The sequence below is a fragment of the Oncorhynchus kisutch genome, unplaced genomic scaffold (assembly GCF_002021735.2).
Source record: "Oncorhynchus kisutch isolate 150728-3 unplaced genomic scaffold, Okis_V2 Okis09a-Okis19a_hom, whole genome shotgun sequence".
Classification (NCBI taxonomy): domain Eukaryota; kingdom Metazoa; phylum Chordata; class Actinopteri; order Salmoniformes; family Salmonidae; genus Oncorhynchus; species Oncorhynchus kisutch.
Window position 1 is genome coordinate 11815263 of NW_022261985.1, and position 26247 is coordinate 11841509.

At 46.0% G+C, this 26247-nt stretch overlaps 1 protein-coding gene across 3 annotated transcripts; it reads right to left on the reverse strand.

Annotated features, from left to right (window-relative positions):
- LOC109886279 (dual specificity tyrosine-phosphorylation-regulated kinase 2) lies at window positions 1-25921 on the reverse strand. Of its 3 annotated transcripts, none has more exons than XR_004207013.1 (4): window positions 25453-25921; window positions 24589-24719; window positions 4614-6892; window positions 1-4458 (listed from the first exon to the last, which is right to left on the reverse strand). XR_004207013.1 is itself a non-coding variant. In XM_031815263.1 (3 exons), exons 1-3 carry the CDS (start codon window positions 25490-25492, stop codon window positions 5282-5284), a joined length of 1782 nt encoding a protein of 593 aa, XP_031671123.1. In that variant the 5' UTR covers window positions 25493-25921; the 3' UTR covers window positions 1-5281. The 3 variants fall into 3 exon arrangements, 1 of the variants encoding a protein (XP_031671123.1); XR_004207012.1 differs by having other exon boundaries at window positions 1-2207; window positions 2298-6892; XM_031815263.1 differs by having other exon boundaries at window positions 1-6892.
- Between the last annotated feature and the right edge of the window lie 326 nt (window positions 25922-26247).

The following is a 26247-nucleotide window of genomic DNA, read 5'->3' on the forward strand; positions in this document are numbered from 1 at the left end:
AGACAAGCATTCTCCAGACAGATCGATAGATAGAGATATAGATAGATATGGCCCTTGAATGACCAAAAGTGGTTTGAGTGCCTTATTTTTTTACTCAGAAAAATAAGAGGCAAAATCCACTGGCTTCATTTCCTCATAGCCACAAACGTAGAAAGAAATGCACTTTGGTATGTAACCAAATGCCCTGGGTTATTCACATCACAATAAGAAGAGATATCTATCACAACAGTCTGAGGTAAAGATTCAAATGTATTTTTGTCCTTCTCTCTCGGAGTAATAAAATGAAGCTAACAGCTATAACCCCTTGAATTGTTTTGATGTTAAGACAAGACAGAGGCTGTCAGTTCCTCAACACTTTCAGAGCATAAGGTGATCGCTTCTTACCAAGCGTTCCCTGTTGGCAAAGGGTGTTTCCAGGTGAGAGTTAGTCATCCCAAAAGATCTGACGCTCTGTCTCGAAAACTGCACGGCTGTTTCCCGAAATGGCACCCTATTCCCTATATAGTGCACTACTTTTGACCAGAGCCCTATCAAAAGTAGTGCAGTATATAGGGAATAGGGTGCCATTGTGGATGCAGACCATGTAATACCTGTCATTGTGCGGCCGCTTGGCTTTCTCCTCGCTACCACATCAGAGGTTAAGCCAGGAAGACTGTCTTTGGGCTTGAAGAAAACATCCATGAAAAATGACTGTAAACATTTCAAACATCTGTGAAATGGATGTATGTTCAGGGGAGATGTGCTGTAGGGAGGTGTAGGGGAATGAAGTCATTATGTTACTGGTCCTGGGTTACTAAATGAATGGCATTAATAACCAAAGGCACATTGTATTCGACCTAAGGACACGATTCCTCCCGACTATCAATCCACAAAACAACTACAATAAAAAAGTCAAAAAGAATGTTGTGACCCCGCCCCCTGTCCTGCCCCTCCCCGCTGATGTTCTCCAATCAGCAGGTGGCAATGGGTTCCAAAGGGGGCGGGGCTACTGAGCAGTGTGCAGCTGGCAGGCACTGAACCAATCATCAGCGGGGCAGGCCGGGGCTCTACTCCCTGACCTGATGAGGTCACCAGGTCGTCCATCCAATCCCCAGCCAGCCACACCTGTTCTGAACTCCAATCAAAACAGAGTCTTCTGCTCCGTGTCCTGGAGCCTCCAAGTATCCACACAGTGACAGTCTGATAGGATCCCAATAGTATAGTTCTTGTGCATTAGGTCATAAGTGGCTCCGTGGTTACCGACCGACCAACCAGACAACAACACAACATTCTGTTCCATTCAGCCCTAAAGTTCAGTTTCATATCTTTTAGATTGCCTCTTTTATTTAACAATGTTGGTTTATGTGAAATAAACAAGTACAACTTTGACAAAAGCTTTAAAGAATTCTCAGTGTGATTTATGGTGAACTAATAAAAACCTTTGTCAAATATTTTAGAAAATGTAGAAAATCTGAAGGTTCAACACATTTGGGGAAAATGTTCATTACTAGGTTTAGGAGTCTGTTTTACAGGTTGCCTTCCGCATAAAGCAAAGGGGGATATGGGAACACTTTTTTGGGGGGGGGCTGTGCAAGGGAACAAGCGTTTTAGGAATTGACACTCTGGCCAGAGACACGTATCGGGTTCACTACTGAAAATATGATTAAAGAAAGGATCAAGTGAAAAATACAACTGCTCCTCTACAGTTGCAACAGTCAACATGGTATAAACTAAGCCATTCAAAAAGCTACATGAGTCAACCTTTAAGTCCTGATTAATCAGAGGGCTTTATACGCACGTCTTATAACACTAACTGCCTTTCACTACAACCCGGAGTATTACTGAGACCACCCGGGCTCTGAAGAACAACTTCTATTCAGTATTACTGAGACCACCCGGGCTCTGAAGAACAACTTCTATTCAGTATTACTGAGACCACCCCAGGCTCTGAAGAACAACTTCTATTCAGTATTACTGAGACCACCCCAGGCTCTGAAGAACAACTTCTATTCAGTATTACTGAGACAACCCCAGGCTCTGAAGAACAACTTCTATTCAGTATTACTGAGACCACCCCAGGCTCTGAAGAACACCTTCTATTCAGTATTACTGAGACAACCCCAGGCTCTGAAGAACAACTTCTATTCAGTATTACTGAGACCACCCCAGGCTCTGAAGAACACCTTCTATTCAGTATTACTGAGACAACCCCAGGCTCTGAAGAACACCTTCTAGTCAGAATTACTGAGACAACCCCAGGCTCTGAAGAACACCTTCTATTCAGTATTACTGAGACAACCCCAGGCTCTGAAGAACACCTTCTATTCAAGTATATGCAGTCATGCCCATGTAGTAAGCACCTACCTACCTACCCAGCCTGACCCTAGATCAGTCCTTCAACACAGACACAGTCCTCTCTGATGAGGACATTATAATATCCACAGTCCTTCAACACAGACACAGTCCTCTCTGATGAGGACATTATAATATCCACAGTCCTTCATCACAGACACAGTCCTCTCTGATGAGGACATTATAATATCCACAGTCCTTCAACACAGACACTGTCCTCTCTGTTGAGGACATTATAATATCCACAGTCCTTCATCACAGACACAGTCCTCTCTGATGAGGACATTATAATATCCACAGTCCTTCAACACAGACACAGTCCTCTCTGATGAGGAAATTATAATATCCAGTCCTTCAACACAGACACAGTCTTCTCTGATGAGGACATTATAATATCCAGTCCTTCAACACAGACACAGTCCTCTCTGATGAGGACATTATAATATCCACAGTCCTTCAACACAGACACAGTCCTCTCTGATGAGGACATTATAATATCCAGTCCTTCAACACAGACACAGTCCTCTCTGATGAGGAAATTATAATATCGACAGTCCTTCAACACAGACACTGTCCTCTCTGATGAGGACATTATAATATCCACAGTCCTTCATCACAGACACAGTCCTCTCTGATGAGGACATTATAATATCCACAGTCCTTCATCACAGACACAGTCCTCTCTGATGAGGAAATTATAATATCCACAGTCCTTCAACACAGACACAGTCCTCTCTGATGAGGACATTATAATATCCAGTCCTTCAACACAGACACAGTCCTCTCTGATGAGGACATTATAATATCCACAGTCCTTCATCACCGACACAGTCCTCTCTGATGAGGAAATTATAATATCCACAGTCCTTCATCACAGACACAGTCCTCTCTGATGAGGACATTATAATATCCACAGTCCTTCAACACAGACACAGTCCTCTCTGATGAGGACATTATAATATCCAGTCCTTCAACACAGACACAGTCCTCTCTGATGAGGAAATTATAATATCCACAGTCCTTCATCACAGACACAGTCCTCTCTGATGAGGACATCATCACAAAGCCACTTCACCTCAGCTCTACTCTGCCTCAGCACATTTAGTTTCTAATCATCCAATAATCTGATAGAACAAAACAAAGTAGACATTTTTGCTCTAAAATCCTCTTTACATCAATTTTCAACTAAAAAGCACCATTGTTTTGCTGTGAGGATATACATTTCACAGCAGCTGTACCAAGGAATAGCACCTAATAACTTATTATGTTGACATCTCATATTTTGATAGATGCCATTTCTCTCCCCCTTCCTCTCCCCTCCTCTCATCTTCCCCTCTTCTCTCCCCTCCCCTCCTCTCCCTCTTCTCTCCTCTTCTCCCTCTTCTCTCCTCTCCTTATTCTCTCCACCTCTCCTTATTCTCTCCCCCCCTCTCCCATCCCCTCCCCTCCTCTCCCCTCCTCTTCTCTGACAGAACTCATTATTCCGTGTATCACTCCCTTGTTTCTGGTACAGGTGAAAACAAGACAAACCTGCACTAATTTCCCCCCTCGTTCTAGTTCAGTTGTTTAAGGAATGTCAAGAGAATTACAGGCGTAGTCTGTCAGGTAAACGAATGTTTCCACGCCGCGGTCCAACCTCTCACTTTAACTCTTAACAGTCTTAAAACAGCCACTTTCCATCCTTGCATTTCTTTGACCAAAACCTAATCTCAGATACTGTGATCTTAGCTTATAAAAAAAAACACCTTTCTCACAGCTATTTAATGTCACTACATCAATCAGATAAGGTAGAGAAGCAGAGCCTAAATATCTTCAGACTGTCTGATATGAGTTAGTTATCGCCATGTGTTGGCCAGCCACCCATTCTGTTATTCTACACTATCATGCCCAGGTTATCAGTCTCTGCTTGGGCCAGATTGTGTGACCGATAGCCACCTGCTCCATCATAGCACACAGTCCTGAGACTAAACACCTAAAAGATATGAGTTAGTTATCGCCATGTGTTGGCCAGCCACCCATTCTGTTATTCTACACTATCATGCCCAGGTTATCAGTCTCTGCTTGGGCCAGATTGTGTGACCGATAGCCACCTGCTCCATCATAGCACACAGTCCTGAGACTAAACACCTAAAAGATATGAGTTAGTTATCGCCATGTGTTGGCCAGCCACCCATTCTGTTATTCTACACTATCATGCCCAGGTTATCAGTCTCTGCTTGGGCCAGATTGTGTGACCGATAGCCACCTGCTCCATCATAGCACACAGTCCTGAGACTAAACACCTAAAAGCATTGTTCCCTTCATGATGACCACTTTCATGTTTTTCTCTTGTTTATATTAAAATAAAAGCTACTAAACAATGACGCGGTGAATTAATAACGCTGAATAAACCCCTCTGTCTAAAGAAAAACACACGGTTGAGTACTGTGACTGGTACTGTTCGGGTTCCCCCGGTTGTTTTTCTCTCTCTCTCTCAGAGACACAATCATCTCTCCATTTACAAAACACACTGTTGAGTACTGTGACTGGTACTGTTCGGGTTCCCCCGGTTGTTTTTCTCTCTCTCTCTCAGAGACACAATCATCTCTCCATTTACAAAACACACTGTTGAGTACTGTGACTGGTACTGTTCGGGTTCCCCCGGTTGTTTTTCTCTCTCTCTCAGAGACACAATCATCTCTCCATTTAAAAACCACACGGTTGAGTACTGTGACTGGTACTGTTCGGGTTCCCCCGGTTGTTTTTCTCTCTCTCTCAGAGACACAATCATCTCTCCATTTAAAAAACACACTGTTGAGTACTGTGACTGGTACTGTTCGGCCTCCCCAGTTGTTTTTCTCTCTCTCTCAGAGACACAATCATCTCTCCATTTAAAAAACAAACAAAAACAAAACCATTAAGAAGAGATATCCTAGATGAGACAACGAACTAGCTGTCGTTTACAGTTTCTTCAACTGACTAGTTTTGGCAACACTGTCCTCTGTTGGATGTTCCCGTTGGCGTCCGTCATGTGCGCCAGGTTAGTCCTTATCTTGGAGGCGGAGCCCGAGGTGGGAGGTAATTTGGAGATCGACGTGATAGCGCCAGAGCCCCCGTCGGTGATACGCTTCACCGCTGTTTTGTCCCCCGTGGGAGGTTTGGGCAAGCGCCTCCTGAGCCAGGGGTGTCTGAGGGCCTGGCTGGGGGACATGCGCACGGCAGGGTCCCACTCCAGACACTGCTTGATGAAGTCCAGGAACAGGGGGTCGTCGCAGCCCTTCAAGGCCGTCACCCACTCCTTGCTCCCCGGGGGTCCCCTCAGTTTGCCCCGGCGGGAGCGCCCCCCGTTCAGCACCACCGAGCCGTCCGGCAGGGTCGTCACCGCGCAGTACCGGGGGTAACCCTTGGAGCTCACAAAGTTCTTGGCTCTCTTGGAAGAGTCCAGCAGTTTCTGCGAGGGCATGCCCAGCAGCTCGATGACACATGCCAGTTGGTCCCCTTCATCTTCGCCCGGCAGGAGAGGGTACCCAGTGAGCAACTCCGCTAAGATGCAGCCCAGGCTCCACATGTCAATAGGCATCCCATAGCGCGACCCCAGGATGACCTCGGGAGCTCTGTAAAAACGAGACTGGATGTAGGTGTAAACCCGCTGGTGCTCGTAGCAGCTGGAGCCGAAGTCGATGACCTTGATCCCACTGCGTCCCTGCTGCTTCAGGAGAATGTTCTCTGGCTTCAGGTCACAGTGGATGATACGGTTCTTGTGCAGCGAGTCTAGACACTGCAGGATAGAGTGGGCGAACTTCCTGACGAGCGGCAAGCTGAAGCCCTGGAACTTGTTCTTCTTGATGAGCTCGTAGAGGTTCATGCTGAGGAGTTCAAAGGTCATGCAGATGTGGTTACGGAATGTGAAGTTCTCCAGCATGTGGATCACGTTCATGGTGGAGTCTTTGTCCTGCTTCCTCAGGTGCTCCAGGATCCGGATCTCCTCGGCCGCCTGGCGGTGGAACCTCTTCTCATTCCTCACCATCTTCAGCGCCACGTGGCAGTGGGCCTTGTGGTCGTAGGCCTTCACCACCTGACCGAAACTGCCCTTGCCAATCACCTTGAGGACCTCGTAGCGGTAGGAGACGTGGTCGTGGGGCACCTGGATGTAGGAGCCCTGATCGTCGTCGTAGCCTCCGTTGTTGGACCCCCCGATCACCCCCGGCCTCTTCTTGGCGTTGGGTCCAGCGAAATACACCTCTGGGTAACTGAAGATCTCATGGTGCTCGAAGGCCGTAAGCTTGGGCATGAACTGCTTCATGGCCTGCTCCGGGGTCAGGGTGGCCGGCTGGGGCTTGCTGTCGGTGGACTTGAGGGAGGCTGAGCTGCCCTGCCGACACTGGGCCGTGGTAGTGGTGACGTCGGGCTGCTGTCGGTCAGGCAGCGGTAGACCTGCCCGGCCCACAGAGGTCAACCCATTGGGCTGTGCAGTCAACACTGTCCGTTTGTTGCTGTTCTCCTCAAACAGCTGTTGAACATGGATCTGTTGGTGGTTCCCCACGTGCATGTGGTCACTCATGGTGTGCTTATTGCCTCCAACCTGGAAGAGATCAGAGGGACAGAACAAGACATTAGAATCAGCAGCAGCATCAACAGGAAAAGACCCAACTGAAAACAACGGACAGAAACAGTTGATATGTCCTTTGAACCCTGCACCTGGTCTAGGTTTTAGATTTGTTTCTAGATAGAATCCAACTACCACTGACAGGAACACCTGGTTTTAGGTGTGTTTCTAGATATAATCCAACTACCACTGACAGGAACACCTGGTTTTAGGTGTGTTTCTAGATATAATCCAACTACCACTGACAGGAACACCTGGTCTAGGTTTTAGGTGTGTTTCTAGATATAATCCAACTACCACTGACAGGAACACCTGGTTTTAGATGTGTTTCTAGATATAATCCAACTACCACTGACAGGAACACCTGGTTTTAGATGTGTTTATAGATATAATCCAACTACCACTGACAGGAACACCTGGTCTAGGTTTTAGATGCGTTTCTAGATATAATCCAACTACCACTGACAGGAACACCTGGTTTTAGGTGTGTTTCTAGATATAATCCAACGACCACTGACAGGAACACCTGGTCTTAGATGTGTTTCTAGATATAATCCAACTACCACTGACAGGAACACCTGGTTTTAGATGTGTTTATAGATATAATCCAACTACCACTGACAGGAACACCTGGTCTAGGTTTTAGATGTGTTTCTAGATATAATCCAACTACCACTGACAGGAACACCTGGTTCTAGATGTGTTTCTAGATATAATCCAACTACCACTGACAGGAACACCTGGTCTAGGTTTTAGATGTGTTTCTAGATATAATCCAACTACCACTGACAGGAACACCTGGTTTTAGATGTGTTTCTAGATATAATCCAACTACCACTGACAGGAACACCTGGTTTTAGATGTGTTTCTAGATATAATCCAACTACCACTGACAGGAACACCTGGTTTTAGATTTGTTTCTAGATATAATCCAACTACCACTGACAGGAACACCTGGTTTTAGATGTGTTTCTAGATATAATCCAACTACCACTGACAGGAACACCTGGTCTAGGTTTTAGATGTGTTTCTAGATATAATCCAACTACCACTGACAGGAACACCTGGTTTTAGGTGTGTTTCTAGATATAATCCAACTACCACTGACAGGAACACCTGGTCTAGGTTTTAGATGTGTTTCTAGATATAATCCAACTACCACTGACAGGAACACCTGGTTTTAGATGTGTTTCTAGATATAATCCAACAACCACTGACAGGAACACCTGGTTTTAGATGTGTTTCTAGATATAATCCAACTACCACTGACAGGAACACCTGGTTTTAGATGTGTTTCTAGATATAATCCAACTACCACTGACAGGAACACCTGGTTTTAGGTGTGTTTCTAGATATAATCCAACTACCACTGACAGGAACACCTGGTCTAGGTTTTAGGTGTGTTTCTAGATATAATCCAACTACCACTGACAGGAACACCTGGTTTTAGATGTGTTTCTAGATATAATCCAACTACCACTGACAGGAACACCTGGTTTTAGGTGTGTTTCTAGATATAATCCAACTACCACTGACAGGAACACCTGGTCTAGGTTTTAGGTGTGTTTCTAGATATAATCCAACTACCACTGACAGGAACACCTGGTCTTAGATGTGTTTATAGATATAATCCAACTACCACTGACAGGAACACCTGGTCTAGGTTTTAGATGTGGTTCTAGATATAATCCAACTACCACTGACAGGAACACCTGGTTTTAGATGTGTTTCTAGATATAGTCCAACTACCACTGACAGGAACAGGTATTAGCTTGTGTAGGTCTTAGCTGTGTAGGTCTTAGCTTGTGTTGGTCTTAGCTTGTCTAGGTCTTAGCTTGTGTAGGTCTTAGCTTGTCTAGCTCTTAGCTTGTCTAGGTCTTAGCTTGTCTAGGTCTTAGCTTGTGTAGGTCTTAGCTTGTGTAGGTCTTAGCTTGTCTTAGCTTGTCTAGGTCTTAGCTTGTCTAGGTCTTAGCTTGTCTAGGTCTTAGCTTGTCTTAGCTTGTGTAGGTCTTAGCTTGTGTAGGTCTTAGCTGGTCTAGGTCTTAGCTTGTCTAGGTCTTAGCTGGTCTAGGTCTTAGCTTGTCTAGGTCTTAGCTTGTCTAGGTCTTAGCTTGTGTAGGTCTTAGCTTGTGTAGGTCTTAGCTTGTGTAGGTCTTAGCTTGTGTAGGTCTTAGATTGTGTAGGTCTTAGCTTGTGTAGGTCTTAGCTTGTGTAGGTCTTAGGTGGTCTAGGTCTTAGCTGGTCTAGGTCTTAGCTGGTCTAGGTCTTAGCTGGTCTAGGTCTTAGCTTGTCTTAGCTTGTTTAGGTCTTAGCTTGTCTAGGTCTTAGCTTGTGTAGGTCTTAGCTTGTCTAGGTCTTAGCTTGTCTAGGTCTTAGCTTGTGTAGGTCTTAGCTTGTCTAGGTCTTAGCTTGTCTAGGTCTTAGCTTGTCTAGGTCTTAGCTTGTCTAGGTCTTAGCTTGTCTAGGTCTTAGCTTGTCTAGGTCTTAGCTTGCCTCGGTCTTAGCTTGTCTAGGTCTTAGCTTGTGGTTTATAAAGACGTTACAGCATCTACATGACAGTGGTGTTGTATCTATAGCAGACTAAAGCTTTATCTAGCTCGCCGTACTGATCTGCAGGATAAGGCTCTTAGCAGGGAGTAGTGCGTGTGTGTGTGTGTGTGTGTGTGTGTGTGTGTGTGTGTGTGTGTGTGTGTGTGTGTGTGTGTGTGTGTGTGTGTGTGTGTGTGTGTGTGTGTGTGTGTGTGTGTGTGTGTGTGTGAAGGATGTTAGCAGGGAGTAGTGTGTGTGTGTCTGGTTCTAAAGAACGCAATCACACACGTTCCTTAGATTACACAACCAGGAAGAAGGAATCTGTAGGGAGAGTTGTGTTACTATACTAGTCCAGCTGATTAAGGAACCAGGAAGCTGTAGGGAGAGTTGTGTTACTATACTAGTCCAGCTGATTAAGGAACCAGGAAGAAGGAAGCTGTAGGGAGAGTTGTGTTACTATACTAGTCCAGCTGATTAAGGAACCAGGAAGCTGTAGGGAGAGTTGTGTTACTATACTAGTCCAGCTGATTAAGGAACCAGGAAGCTGTAGGGAGAGTTGTGTTACTATACTAGTCCAGCTGATGAAGGAACCAGGAAGCTGTAGGGAGAGTTGTGTTACTATACTAGTCCAGCAGATGAAGGAACCAGGAAGCTGTAGGGAGAGTTGTGTTACTATACTAGTCCAGCTGATGAAGGAACCAGGAAGCTGTAGGGAGAGTTGTGTTACTATACTAGTCCAGCTGATTAAGGAACCAGGAAGAAGGAAGCTGTAGGGAGAGTTGTGTTACTATACTAGTCCAGCTGTTTAAGGAACCAGGAAGCTGTAGGGATAGTTGTTACTATACTAGTCCAGCTGATTAAGGAACCAGGAAGCTGTAGGGAGAGTTGTGTTACTATACTAGTCCAGCTGATGAAGGAACCAGGAAGAAGGAAGCTGTAGGGAGAGTTGTGTTACTATACTAGTCCAGCTGATTAAGGAACCAGGAAGAAGGAAGCTGTAGGGAGAGTTGTGTTACTATACTAGTCCAGCTGATTAAGGAACCAGGAAGCTGTAGGGATAGTTGTTACTATACTAGTCCAGCTGATTAAGGAACCAGGAAGCTGTAGGGAGAGTTGTGTTACTATACTAGTCCAGCTGATTAAGGAACCAGGAAGAAGGAAGCTGTAGGGAGAGTTGTGTTACTATACTAGTCCAGCTGATTAAGGAACCAGGAAGCTGTAGGGAGAGTTGTGTTACTATACTAGTCCAGCTGATTAAGGAACCAGGAAGCTGTAGGGAGAGTTGTGTTACTATACTAGTCCAGCTGATTAAGGAACCAGGAAGCTGTAGGGAGAGTTGTGTTACTATACTAGTCCAGCTGATTAAGGAACCAGGAAGCTGTAGGGAGAGTTGTGTTACTATACTAGTCCAGCTGATTAAGGAACCAGGAAGCTGTAGGGAGAGTTGTGTTACTATACTAGTCCAGCTGATTAAGGAACCAGGAAGCTGTAGGGGGGGTTGTTTTTCTATACTAGTCCAGCTGATTAAGGAATGGGGGAGGAGACAACAGAAGACAAAGGGGGACTCTCTCGCTCCCCGTCCTACTCTGCTCTGGACCAAATCAACAGAGAAGACAGCGCTTGACAAAGAGCCTATCAAGCGTGTGTGTGTGTGAGCGTGTGTGTGTGTGTGTGTGTGTGAGCTGCAGGAGGATTGTGAAATAGGACACAATGGTGAACAATCTGGATTTCCAGACTCAACAGGATTCAAGAGATCAGCTGCCATGGGGACGAGGCTGAGGCTGTGTCTTAGTTAGTGATCACCTCCTCAGTTAGAAGTACTGCCTGCTGCGCGCTGCCAGGCCCTATACCCTCCCTTACTCTGCATAACATAACTGACCAGCCCTATACCCTCCCTTACTCTGCATAACATAACTGACCAGCCCTATACCCTCCCTTACTCTGCATAACATAACTGACCAGCCCTATACCCTCCCTTACTCTGCATAACATAACTGACCAGCCCTATACCCTCCCTTACTCTGCATAACATAACTGACCAGCCCTATACCCTCCCTTACTCTGCATAATATAACTGACCAGCCCTATACCCTCCCTTACTCTGCATAATATAACTGACCAGCCCTATACCCTCCCTTACTCTACATAACATAACTGACCAGCCCTATACCCTCCCTTACTCTACATAATATAACTGACCAGCCCTATACCCTCCCTTACTCTGCATAACATAACTGACCAGCCCTATACCGTCCCTTACTCTGCATAATATAACTGACCAGCCCTATACCCTCCCTTACTCTACATAATATAACTGGCCAGCCCTATACCCTCCCTTACTCTGCATAACATAACTGACCAGCCCTATACCCTCCCTTACTCTGCATAACATAACTGGCCAGCCCTATACCCTCCATTACTCTGCATAACATAACTGACCAGCCCTAAACCCTCCCTTACTCTGCATAACATAACTGACCAGCCCAGCCCTATACCCTCCCTTACTCTACATAATATAACTGACCAGCCCTATACCCTCCCTTACTCTGCATAACATAACTGACCAGCCCTATACCCTCCCTTACTCTGCATAACATAACTGACCAGCCCTATACCCTCCCTTACTCTGCATAACATAACTGACCAGCCCTATACCCTCCCTTACTCTGCATAACATAACTGACCAGCCCTATACCCTCCCTTACTCTGCATAACATAACTGGCCAGCCCTATACCCTCCATTACTCTGCATAACATAACTGACCAGCCCTAAACCCTCCCTTACTCTGCATAATATAACTGACCAGCCCAGCCCTATACCCTCCCTTACTCTGCATAACATAACTGACCAGCCCTATACCCTCCCTTACTCTGCATAATATAACTGACCAGCCCTATACCCTCCCTTACTCTGCATAACATAACTGACCAGCCCTATACCCTCCCTTACTCTGCATAACATAACTGACCAGCCCTATACCCTCCCTTACTCTACATAACATAACTGACCAGCCCAGCCCAATTCCTGGGCTGATGCATATCTGATGACCTCATAGACCGTAATACAACCCTGCCTCAACCAACTGGTCTGTTTTGCTCTTCCTCTCTCTCTCTCTCTCTCTCTCTCCTCTATCTTTCTCCCTCTCTCTGTCTCTCTGCATTGTGTCAATGACATACTGCATTATGTGTTTGAATAATGACATGTTCTATGTTCCATAAGGAAGAGGGCCTCCGTCTCTCCCCCGGCCGAGCGCTACGTGATTCTAGACAACGAGACAACGAGATAATAGACAACGTGGTCAGCTCACTATCAGGTCAGACTAGTCACTAGAAACTCACTACCAGGTCAGACTAGTCACTAGAAACTCACTACCAGGTCAGACTAGTCACTAGACTCACTACCAGGTCAGACTAGTCACTAGGCTCACTACCAGGTCAGACTAGTCACTAGAAACTCACTACCAGGTCAGACTAGTCACTAGAAACTCACTACCAGGTCAGACTAGTCACTAGAAACTCACTACCAGGTCAGACTAGTCACTAGACGCACTACCAGGTCAGACTAGTCACTAGACTCACTACCAGGTCAGACTAGTCACTAGACTCATTACCAGGTCAAACTAGTCACTAGAAACTCACTACCAGGTCAGACTAGTCCCTAGAAACTCACTACCAGGTCAGACTAGTCCCTAGAAACTCACTACCAGGTCAGACTAGTCACTAGAAACTCACTACCAGGTCAGACTAGTCACTAGAAACTCACAACCAGGTCAGACTAGTCACTAGAAACTCACTACCAGGTCAGACTAGTCACTAGACGCACTACCAGGTCAGACTAGTCACTAGAAACTCACTACCAGGTCAGACTAGTCACTAGAAACTCACTACCAGGTCAGACTAGTCACTAGAAACTCACTACCAGGTCAGACTAGTCACTAGAAACTCACTACCAGGTCAGACTAGTCACTAGACTCACTACCAGGTCAGACTAGTCACTAGACTCACTACCAGGTCAGACTAGTCACTAGACTCACTACCAGGTCAGACTAGTCACTAGAAACTCACTACCAGGTCAGACTAGTCACTAGACTCACTACCAGGTCAGACTAGTCACTAGACGCACTACCAGGTCAGACTAGTCACTAGACTCACTACCAGGTCAGACTAGTCACTAGACTCACTACCAGGTCAGACTAGTCACTAGACTCACTACCAGGTCAGACTAGTCACTAGAAACTCACTACCAGGTCAGACTAGTCACTAGAAACTCACAACCAGGTCAGACTAGTCACTAGAAACTCACTACCAGGTCAGACTAGTCACTAGACGCACTACCAGGTCAGACTAGTCACTAGAAACTCACTACCAGGTCAGACTAGTCACTAGAAACTCACTACCAGGTCAGACTAGTCACTAGAAACTCACTACCAGGTCAGACTAGTCACTAGAAACTCACTACCAGGTCAGACTAGTCACTAGACTCACTACCAGGTCAGACTAGTCACCAGTAAACTCACTACCAGGTCAGACTAGTCACTAGACTCACTACCAGGTCAGACTAGTCACTAGACGCACTACCAAGTCAGACTAGTCACTAGACTCACTACCAGGTCAGACTAGTCACTAGACTCACTACCAGGTCAGACTAGTCACTAGACTCACTACCAGGTCAGACTAGTCACTAGACTCACTACCAGGTCAGACTAGTCACTAGAAACTCACTACCAGGTCAGACTAGTCACTAGACTCACTACCAGGTCAGACTAGTCACTAGACTCACTACCAGGTCAGACTAGACTAGTCACCAGTAAACTCACTACCAGGTCAGACTAGTCACTAGACTCACTACCAGGTCAGACTAGTCACTAGACGCACTACCAGGTCAGACTAGTCACTAGACTCACTACCAGGTCAGACTAGTCACTAGACTCACTACCAGGTCAGACTAGTCACTAGACTCACTACCAGGTCAGACTAGTCACTAGACTCACTACCAGGTCAGACTAGTCACTAGAAACTCACTACCAGGTCAGACTAGTCACTAGAAACTCACAACCAGGTCAGACTAGTCACTAGAAACTCACTACCAGGTCAGACTAGTCACTAGACGCACTACCAGGTCAGACTAGTCACTAGAAACTCACTACCAGGTCAGACTAGTCACTAGAAACTCACTACCAGGTCAGACTAGTCACTAGAAACTCACTACCAGGTCAGACTAGTCACTAGAAACTCACTACCAGGTCAGACTAGTCACTAGAAACTCACTACCAGGTCAGACTAGTCACTAGACTCACTACCAGGTCAGACTAGTCACTAGAAACTCACTACCAGGTCAGACTAGTCACTAGAAACTCACTACCAGGTCAGACTAGTCACTAGAAACTCACTACCAGGTCAGACTAGTCACTAGAAACTCACTACCAGGTCAGACTAGTCACTAGAAACTCACTACCAGGTCAGACTAGTCACTAGAAACTCACTAATAGGTCAGACTAGTCACTAGACTCACTACCAGGTCAGACTAGTCACTAGAAACTCACTACCAGGTCAGACTAGTCACTAGAAACTCACTACCAGGTCAGACTAGTCACTAGACTCACTACCAGGTCAGACTAGTCACTAGAAACTCACTACCAGGTCAGACTAGTCACTAGACTCACTACCAGGTCAGACTAGTCACTAGACTTACTACCAGGTCAGACTAGTCACTAGAAACTCACTACCAGGTCAGACTAGTCACTAGACTCACTACCAGGTCAGACTAGTCACTAGAAACTCACTATCAGGTCAGACTAGTCACTAGAAACTCACTATCAGGTCAGACTAGTCACTAGACTCACTACCAGGTCAGACTAGTCACTAGAAACTCACTATCAGGTCAGACTAGTCACTAGAAACTCACTATCAGGTCAGACTAGTCACTAGAAACTCACTACCAGGTCAGACTAGTCACTAGAAACTCACTACCAGGTCAGACTAGTCACTAGACTCACTACCAGGTCAGACTAGTCACTAGACTCACTACCAGGTCAGACTAGTCACTAGACGCACTACCAGGTCAGACTAGTCACTAGACTCACTACCAGGTCAGACTAGTCACTAGACTCACTACCAGGTCAGACTAGTCACTAGACTCACTACCAGGTCAGACTAGTCACTAGACTCACTACCAGGTCAGACTAGTCACTAGAAACTCACTACCAGGTCAGACTAGTCACTAGACTCACTACCAGGTCAGACTAGTCACTAGACTCACTACCAGGTCAGACTAGTCACTAGACGCACTACCAGGTCAGACTAGTCACTAGACTCACTACCAGGTCAGACTAGTCACTAGACTCACTACCAGGTCAGACTAGTCACTAGACTCACTACCAGGTCAGACTAGTCACTAGACTCACTACCAGGTCAGACTAGTCAGTAGAAACTCACTACCAGGTCAGACTAGTCACTAGAAACTCACTACCAGGTCAGACTAGTCACTAGACTCACTACCAGGTCAGACTAGTCACCAGTAAACTCACTACCAGGTCAGACTAGTCACCAGTAAACTCACTACCAGGTCAGACTAGTCACTAGACTCACTACCAGGTCAGACTAGTCACCAGTAAACTCCATAGAGAATGACATGTACAATATGCCCCTGCATTCAGAATGCGTAGAGAGAAGTTTTAGGTTGTTTTTTGGGGGGAAATGTTCTTTCATGCTAACTTCAATACTCTGTGTATATCTAGCTCCTTCTCTCCTATAAATGTTTAGCGTGAACACTATTAGTGGACTTCCTGTGTTCCTGAGCTGCATCCCCACCAGACCCTTCCCTATGAGATAAGGTGATTACCTCCTCGCTCGGCAGACATCTTGTTTTCTCTGCAGCATCCTGTTGCTTCGTTCAGGCAGGGGATTGTCTGTTCCCCTTGTCCTACTGCTTCCGCACACCGCACGCACGCCGCACACACACACACACACGCGCACACACACACACACACACTAGACCTTTCAGACCCTGAATTTGCATGGTTAGAGTCCTTCTTCTCTCCCTCCACAAACCATTACTGTCCTGTCTGTAGACTAGACAAACCATTACTGTCCTGTCGGTAGACTAGACAAACCATCACTGTCCAGTCTGTAGACTAGACAAACCATTACTGTCCTGTCGGTAGACTAGACAAACCATTACTGTCCTGTCTGTAGACTAGACAAACCATTACTGTCCTGTCGGTAGACTAGACAAACCATCACTGTCCAGTCTGTAGACTAGAGTCTGTCTCCACAAACCATTACTGTCCTGTCTGTAGACTAGACAAACCATTACTGTCCTGTCTATAGACCAGAGTCTGTCTCCATACAGCAGGTGTTCCCTACATTACACTGTAATCAGCTGGTAGAACTGGTTTATTACTCTGTCTGCACTCCAACCCGATGGTCATTTCACTTCTAAACGTCCTCTATTCGCCTGGGGAGGTGTCCCAAATGTCACCCTATTCCCTACATAGTGCACCACTGTCGTGTGTATACTTTATAGTGCGCCACTTCAGACGCAGCTAGAGGTCACTGTGTGATAATTCATCACAACATATCAGAGGACAGTAATAGAGACTGGTCTCCTAGAGGTCACTGTGTGATAATTCATCACAGAACAGAGACAGGGCAGAGCTGGTACTAGTCCTCTGGGTTAAGGGGACAGTCAGTCTCCTTGTCCTGGAACAGAGACAGGACAGAGCTGGTACTAGTCCTCTGGGTTAAGGGGACAGTCAGTCCCCTTGTCCTGGAACATAGACAGGACAGAGCTGGTAGCAGTCCTCTGTGTTAAGGGGACAGTCAGTCCCCTGGAACAGAGACAGGACAGAGCTGGTACCAGTCCTCTGGGTTAAGGGACAGTCAGTCCCCTGGAACAGAGACAGGACAGAGCTGGTACCAGTCCTCTGGGTTAAGGGGACAGTCAGTCCCCTGGAACAGAGACAGGACAGAGCTGGTACCAGTCCTCTGGGTTAAGGGGACAGTCAGTCCCCTGGAACAGAGACAGGACAGAGCTGGTACTAGTCCTCTGGGTTAAGGGGACAGTCAGTCCCAGCATGTCCTTGATGTAAATGCACAGGCTTACATTGTGTGTCTTTTTAAAGCACCACGGTCATAAACTATAGACCCCTTCTGAAATGTTCAGCATGTCACCCTGTTCCTGATGCCTGTATGTTGTCAGCTGGTCTCTGTACTACAGAACAGGGTTGAGAGGCGGTTGTCAGCGGGTCTCTGTACTACAGAACAGGGTTGAGAGGTGGTTGTCAGCTGGTCTCTGTACTACAGAACAGGATTGAGAGGTGGGGGAGCTATAAACTATAGTTATTCCACCATGTCAACTAGAGCTATTCCACCATGTCAACTAAAGTTATTCCACCATGTCAACTAGAGCTATTCCACCATGTCAACTAGTTATTTCACCATGTCAACTAGAGTTATTCCTCCATGTCAACTAGAGTTATTCCACCATGTCAACTAGTTATTTCACCATGTCAACTAGTTATTCCTCCATGTCAACTAGAGTTATTCCACCATGTCAACTAGTTATTCCTCCATGTCCACTAGAGTTATTCCACCATGTCAACTATAGTTATTCCACCATGTCAACTAGTTATTCCACCATGTCAACTAGAGTTATTCCACCATGTCAACTAGAGTTATTCCACCATGTCAACTAGAGTTATTCCACCATGTCAACTAGAGTTATGTCAACTAGTTATTCCATGTCAACTAGTTATTCCACCATGTCAACTAGTTATTCCACCATGTCAACTAGAGTTATTCCTCCATGTCAACTAGAGTTATTCCACCATGTCAACTAGTTATTCCTCCATGCCCACTAGAGTTATTCCACCATGTCAACTAGTTATTCCACCATGTCAACTAGTTGTTCCACCATGTCAACTAGAGTTATGTCAACTAGTTATTCCACCATGTCAACGTGAGTTATTCCACCATGCCCACCATGTCCACTAGAGTTATTCCACCATGTCCACCATGTCAACTAGAGTTATTCCACCATGTCAACGTGAGTTATTCCACCATGTCAACTAGTTATTCCACCATGTCAACGTGAGTTATTCCACCATGTCCACCATGTCAACTAGTTATTCCACCATGTCAACTGGAGTTATGTCAACTAGTTATTCCACCATGTCAACGTGAGTTATTCCACCATGTCAACTAGAGTTATTCCACCATGCCCACTAGAGTTATTCCACCATGTCCACCATGTCACCTAGAGTTATTCCACCATGTCAACGTGAGTTATTCCACCATGTCAACTAGAGTTATTCCACCATGTCAACTTGTTATTCCACCGTGTCAACTAGAGTTATACTACCATGTCCACTAGAGTTATTACACCATGTCCACCATGTCAACTACAGTTATTCCACCATGTCAACTAAAGTTATTCCACCATGTCAACTAGAGTTATTCCACCATGTCAACTAGTTATTCCACCATGTCAACTAGAGTTATTCCACCATGTCAACTAGAGTTATTCCACCATGTCAACTAGAGTTATTCCACCATGTCAACTAGTTATTCCACCATGTCAACTAGAGTTATTCCACCATGTCAACTAGTTATTCCACCATGTCAACTTGTTATTCCACCATGTCAACTAGAGTTATTCCACCATGTCAACTAGAGTTATTCCACCATGTCAACTAGAGTTATTCCACCATGTCAACTAGAGTTATTCCACCATGTCAACATGAGTTATTCCACCATGTCCACCATGTCAATTTGAATTATTTCACCATGTCAACTAGAGTTATTCCACCATGTCAACTAGTTATTCCACCATGTCAACTAGTTATTCCACCATGTCAACTAGAGTTATTCCACCATACTTATACAACACTTACTAAAATATTTATCTATACACAGTCACATCATGTTCAACTAGTGTGTCTGTGAAATGATCAGCCATGCCTCTGAGACAATCTACAGTGTGTGTGTGTGTGTGTCTAAATAGCTCTTCTAAATGCTGTCTTTTTAACACTTGCCCTGTGTCTTGGTTGGATAACAGGGACATGATGTGGACAGGATTGGGGGGCAGGTCAGGGAGAGGGTAGAGAGGACGACAGCTGCATATTACAGGATACCACTGGTCTGTAGCCCAAACCACACACACAAACCACACGTGTTCAGTAGAACGCACGGTAGCAAGTCAGTCCCTCCCTGTTTCAGTCCGTTTGGGGCACGATGAACAAGACCCAGCTCTCTGCAGATGGCTGGGGGTACCTCAGTCATTTATCACCCCCCTCACCACCCCCAGTGCCCCAACTAAGAGAGTGATAATATCTGACTGCAAATATGTCTCAAATAGCTTTTTATTCTCATATAGAGCCGATGGGCTTTGGTCACAGCTAGGGCACTAGATATGGAATAGGGGGCCGTTTGGGAAGAGGAGAGCTGTGTTTTGCTCCCAGCGTTGTGTTCCAGTAAGAGGCCTTGCTTCGCCACCTCTCTGTACTGTAGAGGTTCTGGTTCTGGAACAGATGTCTTCGCCACCTCTCTGTACTGTAGAGGTTCTGGTTCTGGAACAGATGTCTTCGCCACCTCTCTGTACTGTAGAGGTTCTGGTTCCACAACATATGTCTTCACCACCTCTCTGTACTGTAGAGGTTCTGGTTCCACAACAGATGTCTTCACCACCTCTCTGTACTGTAGAGGTTCTGGTTCCACAACAGATGTCTACACCACCTCTCTGTACTGTAGAGGTTCTGGTTCCGGAACAGATGTCTTCGCCACCTCTCTGTACTGTAGAGGTTCTGATTCCGGGAACAGATGTCTTTACCACCTCTCTGTACTGTAGAGGTTCTGGTTCCACAACAGAAGTCTTCAACACCTCTCTGTACTGTAGAGGTTCTGGTTCCACAACAGATGTCTTCGCCACCTCTCTGTACTGTAGAGGTTCTGGTTCCACAACAGATGTCTTCGCCACCTCTCTGTACTGTAGAGGTTCTGGTTCCACAACATATGTCTTCACCACCTCTCTGTACTGTAGAGGTTCTGGTTCCACAACAGATGTCTTCACCACCTCTCTGTACTGTAGAGGTTCTGGTTCCGGAACAGATGTCTTCGCCACCTCTCTGTACTGTAGAGGTTCTGGTTCCACAACATATGTCTTCACCACCTCTCTGTACTGTAGAGGTTCTGGTTCCACAACAGATGTATTCACCACCTCTCTGTACTGTAGAGGTTCTGGTTCCACAACAGATGTCTTCACCACCTCTCTGTACTGTAGAGGTTCTGGTTCCACAACAGATGTCTACACCACCTCTCTGTACTGTAGAGGTTCTGGTTCCGGAACAGATGTCTTCGCCACCTCTCTGTACTGTAGAGGTTCTGATTCCGGGAACAGATGTCTTTACCATCTCTCTGTACTGTAGAGGTTCTGGTTCCACAACAGATGTCTTCGCCACCTCTCTGTACTGTAGAGGTTCTGGTTCCGGGAACAGATGTCTTCGCCACCTCTCTGTACTGTAGAGGTTCTGGTTCCGGGAACAGATGTCTTCGCCACCTCTCTGTACTGTAGAGGTTCTGGTTCCACAACAGATGTCTTCACCATCTCTCTGTACTGTAGAGGTTCTGGTTCCGGGAACAGATGTCTTCGCCACCTCTCTGTACTGTAGAGGTTCTGGTTCCGGAACAGATGTCTACACCACCTCTCTGTACTGTAGAGGTTCTGGTTCCAGAACAGATGTCTACACCACCTCTCTGTACTGTAGAGGTTCTGGTTCCAGAACAGATGTCTTCGCCACCTCTCTCTACTGTAGAGGTTCTGGTTCCAGAACAGATGTCTTCGCCACCTCTCTGTACTGTAGAGGTTCTGGTTCCGGGAACAGATGTCTACACCACCTCTCTGTACTGTAGAGGTTCTGGTTCCGGGAACAGATGTCTACACCACCTCTCTGTACTGTAGAGGTTCTGGTTCTGGAACAGATGTCTACACCACCTCTCTGTACTGTAGAGGTTCTGATTCCGGAACAGATGTCTACACCACCTCTCTGTACTGTAGAGGTTCTGGTTCCGGAACAGATGTCTTCACCACCTCTCTGTACTGTAGAGGTTCTGGTTCCGGAACAGATGTCTACACCACCTCTCTGTACTGTAGAGGTTCTGGTTCCGGAACAGATGTCTTCGCCACCTCTCTGTACTGTAGAGGTTCTAGTTCTGGAACAGATGTCTTCACCACCTCTCTGTACTGTAGAGATTCTGGTTCCGGAACAGATGTCTACACCACCTCTCTGTACTGTAGAGGTTCTGGTTCCGGGAACAGATGTCTACACCACCTCTCTGTACTGTAGAGGTTCTGGTTCCACAACAGATGTGTTTGTGTCAACACTAATGAGGTTAGTTCAGGTCGGGACAAACAGGAGAAGAAACAGAACAGTCAATAACTGAGTGGACAGAGAGCTAGCAACCTTGACAGCATTAGATGGGCCAATTCTACCACTAATAACACCTGAACATGTGACCTTATTGTGTCTCTGTCCTCCTCCTCTCTGGATAACAATGACTGTCTGGAACACATGGAGCAACTGTTACTGCCAGTGACCTGCCTGGAATGGGCACCGGGACTACTTGAACAAAGGACAGGCCTAACAGGGAGCGTAGCTACTGGAATGGACACCAGGACTACTTGAACAAAGACAGGCCTGACAGGGAGCGTAGCTACTTGAATGGACACCAGGACTACTTGAACAAAGGACAGGCCTGACAGGGAGCGTAGCTACTGGAATGGACACCAGGACTACTTGAACAAATGACAGGCCTGACAGGGAGCGTAGCTACTTGAATGGACACCAGGACTACTTGAACAAAGGACAGGCCTGACAGGGAGCGTAGCTACTTGAATGGACACCAGGACTACTTGAACAAATGACAGGCCTGACAGGGGGCGTAGCTACTTGAATGGACACCAGGACTACTTGTACAAACGACAGGCCTGACAGGGAGCGTAGCTACTTGAATGGACACCAGGACTACTTGAACAAATGACAGGCCTGACAGGGAGCGTAGCTACAATGACATAATTCCAACTACCAGTGTAGCTGCGTTAAGTTGCAGAATTCTTCGTTAGACTACTGATTGATAGACTACATTGTCTCACAATTGTATTGGAAAAGACTGGTGAGAATTATGTCTGTTCCTCACAGCACAGAGACTGGTGAGGATTATGTCTGTTCCTGACAGCACAGAGACTGGTGAGAATTATGTCTGTTCCTCACAGCACAGAGACTGGTGAGGATTATGTCTGTTCCTCACAGCACAGAGACTGGTGAGGAATATGTCTGTTCCTCACAGCACAGAGACAGACACTGGTGAGGAATATGTCTGTTCCTCACAGCACAGAGACTGGTGAGGAATATGTCTGTTCCTCACAGCACAGAGACAGGGACTGGTGAGGAATATGTCTGTTCCTCACAGCACAGAGACTGGTGAGGAATATGTCTGTTCCTCACAGCACAGAGACAGGGACTGGTGAGGAATATGTCTGTTCCTCACAGCACAGACACTGGTGAGGAATATGTCTGTTCCTCACAGCACAGAGACAGGGACTGGTGAGGAATATGTCTGTTCCTCACAGCACAGAGACTGAGACTGGTGAGGAATATGTCTGTTCCTCACAGCACAGACACTGGTGAGGAATATATCTGTGGTTTATTTACAACTTAACAACGTTGTCCCTGGGGCTATTTCAGGAAGGACCAATATAAATCTTCCTCATTTTGATTTGAACTTCCTGGTCAGGTTTTATTTTCCTTAAATCATAGTTGAAGATAAACACAAGGGCCCAATAAAATCCTCTGTCAGGAGAAAGCTGCTGAGCTGCTGAGCTCGTCCTTCTGGCCGAGTCTATATTTATATCTATTTGAAGGAAGGACTAAATAAAGGCCTGGAGACTCCTCCTTCATTTAACTGGAGTCCAAATCCTCCATTACTTCAGGACACGCTTATAGAGCCTGCTGGACCAACTATCCACCAGTGTTAAAACATTACAATATCATGTTTACATGTGGGTCATGTTTACACATCCCTCCCAACATATGGCCCTTATAGTCTCGATTGATCAAATAAATACATATCTGTCTGAGATCATGTGCAAACATCGGGTAGGCTATAAGTCAGTCGGCTAACGTAGCTACAACCTCCACAAGACACATAGCCTCTGCTTACCTGAGTATCTCTGTCAACGTGATTATCATAACAATAAATAAAACGGTATCTTTTTCTACAGCATGCAAACTCATATTAAATCTCAACCTTCTATTTCCCTGAATCCCCGTGCGTTCCAAACCGAGCAGGGAGGAACGCCCCCCTCCTCCCCCCAGACACACACACACACACACCGGCCATGGCTTCTAGACAAGACTCTTATCGTGTGGCCTCACATTTTATACCAGTCTGACAACATGCTAAACATCGTAACTAACTGTCAACTCAACAACGCTGTAGGCATGCAACAACAACAGCAACAACAACAGCAACAACAACAAATCCTAAATATGGTGCCTGGGATTTTGCAAGTTGCAACTGTATCACTGAGTAGTCTAACTAACGTTAAAGCTCCAAGCTTGAAATCTAGCCTATGCCGCCTGCTACGATCATCGTAAAAGTTACAGCACCGTAAAGAACGAATACCGTGTAGCCCTTCCACGGTCATAAACAAAACTATAAGCACACGTGACATAGGCTACTACCGTACGTGTTATCTAGGATTACACGATATATAGCTTGATATCTATGTATTGTCTGCTGTACCCTACACGTGCTAATGCCCTATAATGTACACCTCACGTGACAGTGTGGCAGGACAACTTGTTACGTGGTTGCATTCCGTTGAGCTGAATCTAAACCAAACAGCGGCGCTACGTTGTAACAACCATGTAACAACACAACCCTCCCTGTTCGCAACAAAACATGTTGTTATTAGACACCATTTCCGGTCTCTATAGCCTATAGATAAGCGATGCACGATGTAAATGAAACTACTGTATCCCATTGCAATAGGCAGCAGGTCCACACCATTATTAGTATTATAATAAGAAGCCGATGTTTAGTCCACAGTAAACCCACAAGCAAGCATGGCTCTGTAGGTTACGTACCGTGAGCGACTTGATATTCCTGAGGGGTGGTAATGTGACCGGCGATGGCGGGTCTGTCGCTGCTCCGGCCCGGGGACCCCCGACTCCGATTCCGGGGGAAGACTGTAGCTGGCAGATCTCACCCCCTTTGCCTGCAGATCGTACAAAATGACACAGGAAATGAGGTTAATCTGAATGGGCCTATTTACCCACATAGGGCCACCTCAGAGTTATCAGGCTGTAGAGTAGGCTATGGTCTTAATCCCTTTTAAGGATAGTAATTTAATCAGGCATTTAGGGGGTCATTGTAGGTGGAAATCCTTCTTGCGACAATGGCTTCGGCAAAACAGGTAGGTTAATTCCACATTATGTGTGCTTGGAACAACAGATGATGACCGCCAGAGTGTAGGCTGTCGTTGGTTTTAAGATCCTTTTGCGCCCCATAGTCGTGTAGCATATAGAGATCGGGAAAAAAAAAAAACAGAAACCAGTGGGCATATGATTCCGTCGTGCTTGCAGAAATAAACCTGTGTTCTCTCTTGACACACATACTGTCATATGGGATAAATAACACACCAGCATTTGACTTTGGTTTTGCACACAGCCCACTTCAGGCTTTAGAGAAAGAAAGAAAAAAAATCCCCGAATGTATCGCCATTAACTACTCAAAACATAGAGCAGGGATACACTATTTTAGCAAAGGCTCCCCCCCTCTTCAACAGACCAGGGAAAACGCGAAGCAAGACTCGGCGTAAACGTGTAATAAACTTGTTACAAAGGACCCGACAAAAAAGGCATAAAATCCATCAACAATATTCCTCCGGCGATCAAAGTGAGTTTAACCGTATTGTTTAGCCCGTTCGGCTCCATATTGTTGTTCCTTACCAGTTGGGTAGACGGCAGCGCACGGCTTCTTGGATAACATGGCCGCTGGAGAGTCACACACGGAAAAACCCACTTTCAGAATCTCCCCTCCTCCCACTCGGCTGTGTGATCACCAATTTCGCTACTCCAATCAGCTACATCCAGTCTTGCATTCGCAACGTGCAACTCTGCAAAACTGGGAAGTCTTCCATCAACATCAGCTGAAATGTTGCTTCTGCTGCCACCATCGCTTGGAAATACAACCCCAAAAACACGAACCTATAGATACAAAAAAAAAAATATCCCACGCGAGGCTACTGTAGATCAATACAACAACAAACAAACTCCGTGTTTTGTTTTTTTCTTCAACACAAGCAACATTCTAACGTTAGATGCAACAGAAGCGGCATCATTCTCTCTCACCTACACTGCAAATACATAGTCGGGCAACAAGTTTGGGTGTTGCCTTCTTCCTTATCTATCGTCCTTGCACTCATCCACCTCGCTCTCTCTCTCTCTCTCTCTCACTCACTAATGAGCGTGAGATGTGGTTGGATCGGTTGCTAAGCTGGCGACGCACCACCAGCCAATGTCCCAGCAGGAACCGACAGACAGCCTACATTAGGGAAGTCCTCTTGGTCACTTGGTGATCACGAACCCAAACCCAACCGGCCCATTCATTAATATAACGTGATAGGAAGATCTATAAGGACTTTTCTGACTCGCAACGATCCAAAAAAACTCAAACAGAACTTTTACCTTAACCCTTAACCAAACACTTGACCACCCCCCTAACCACATTCTTATCACATTCTG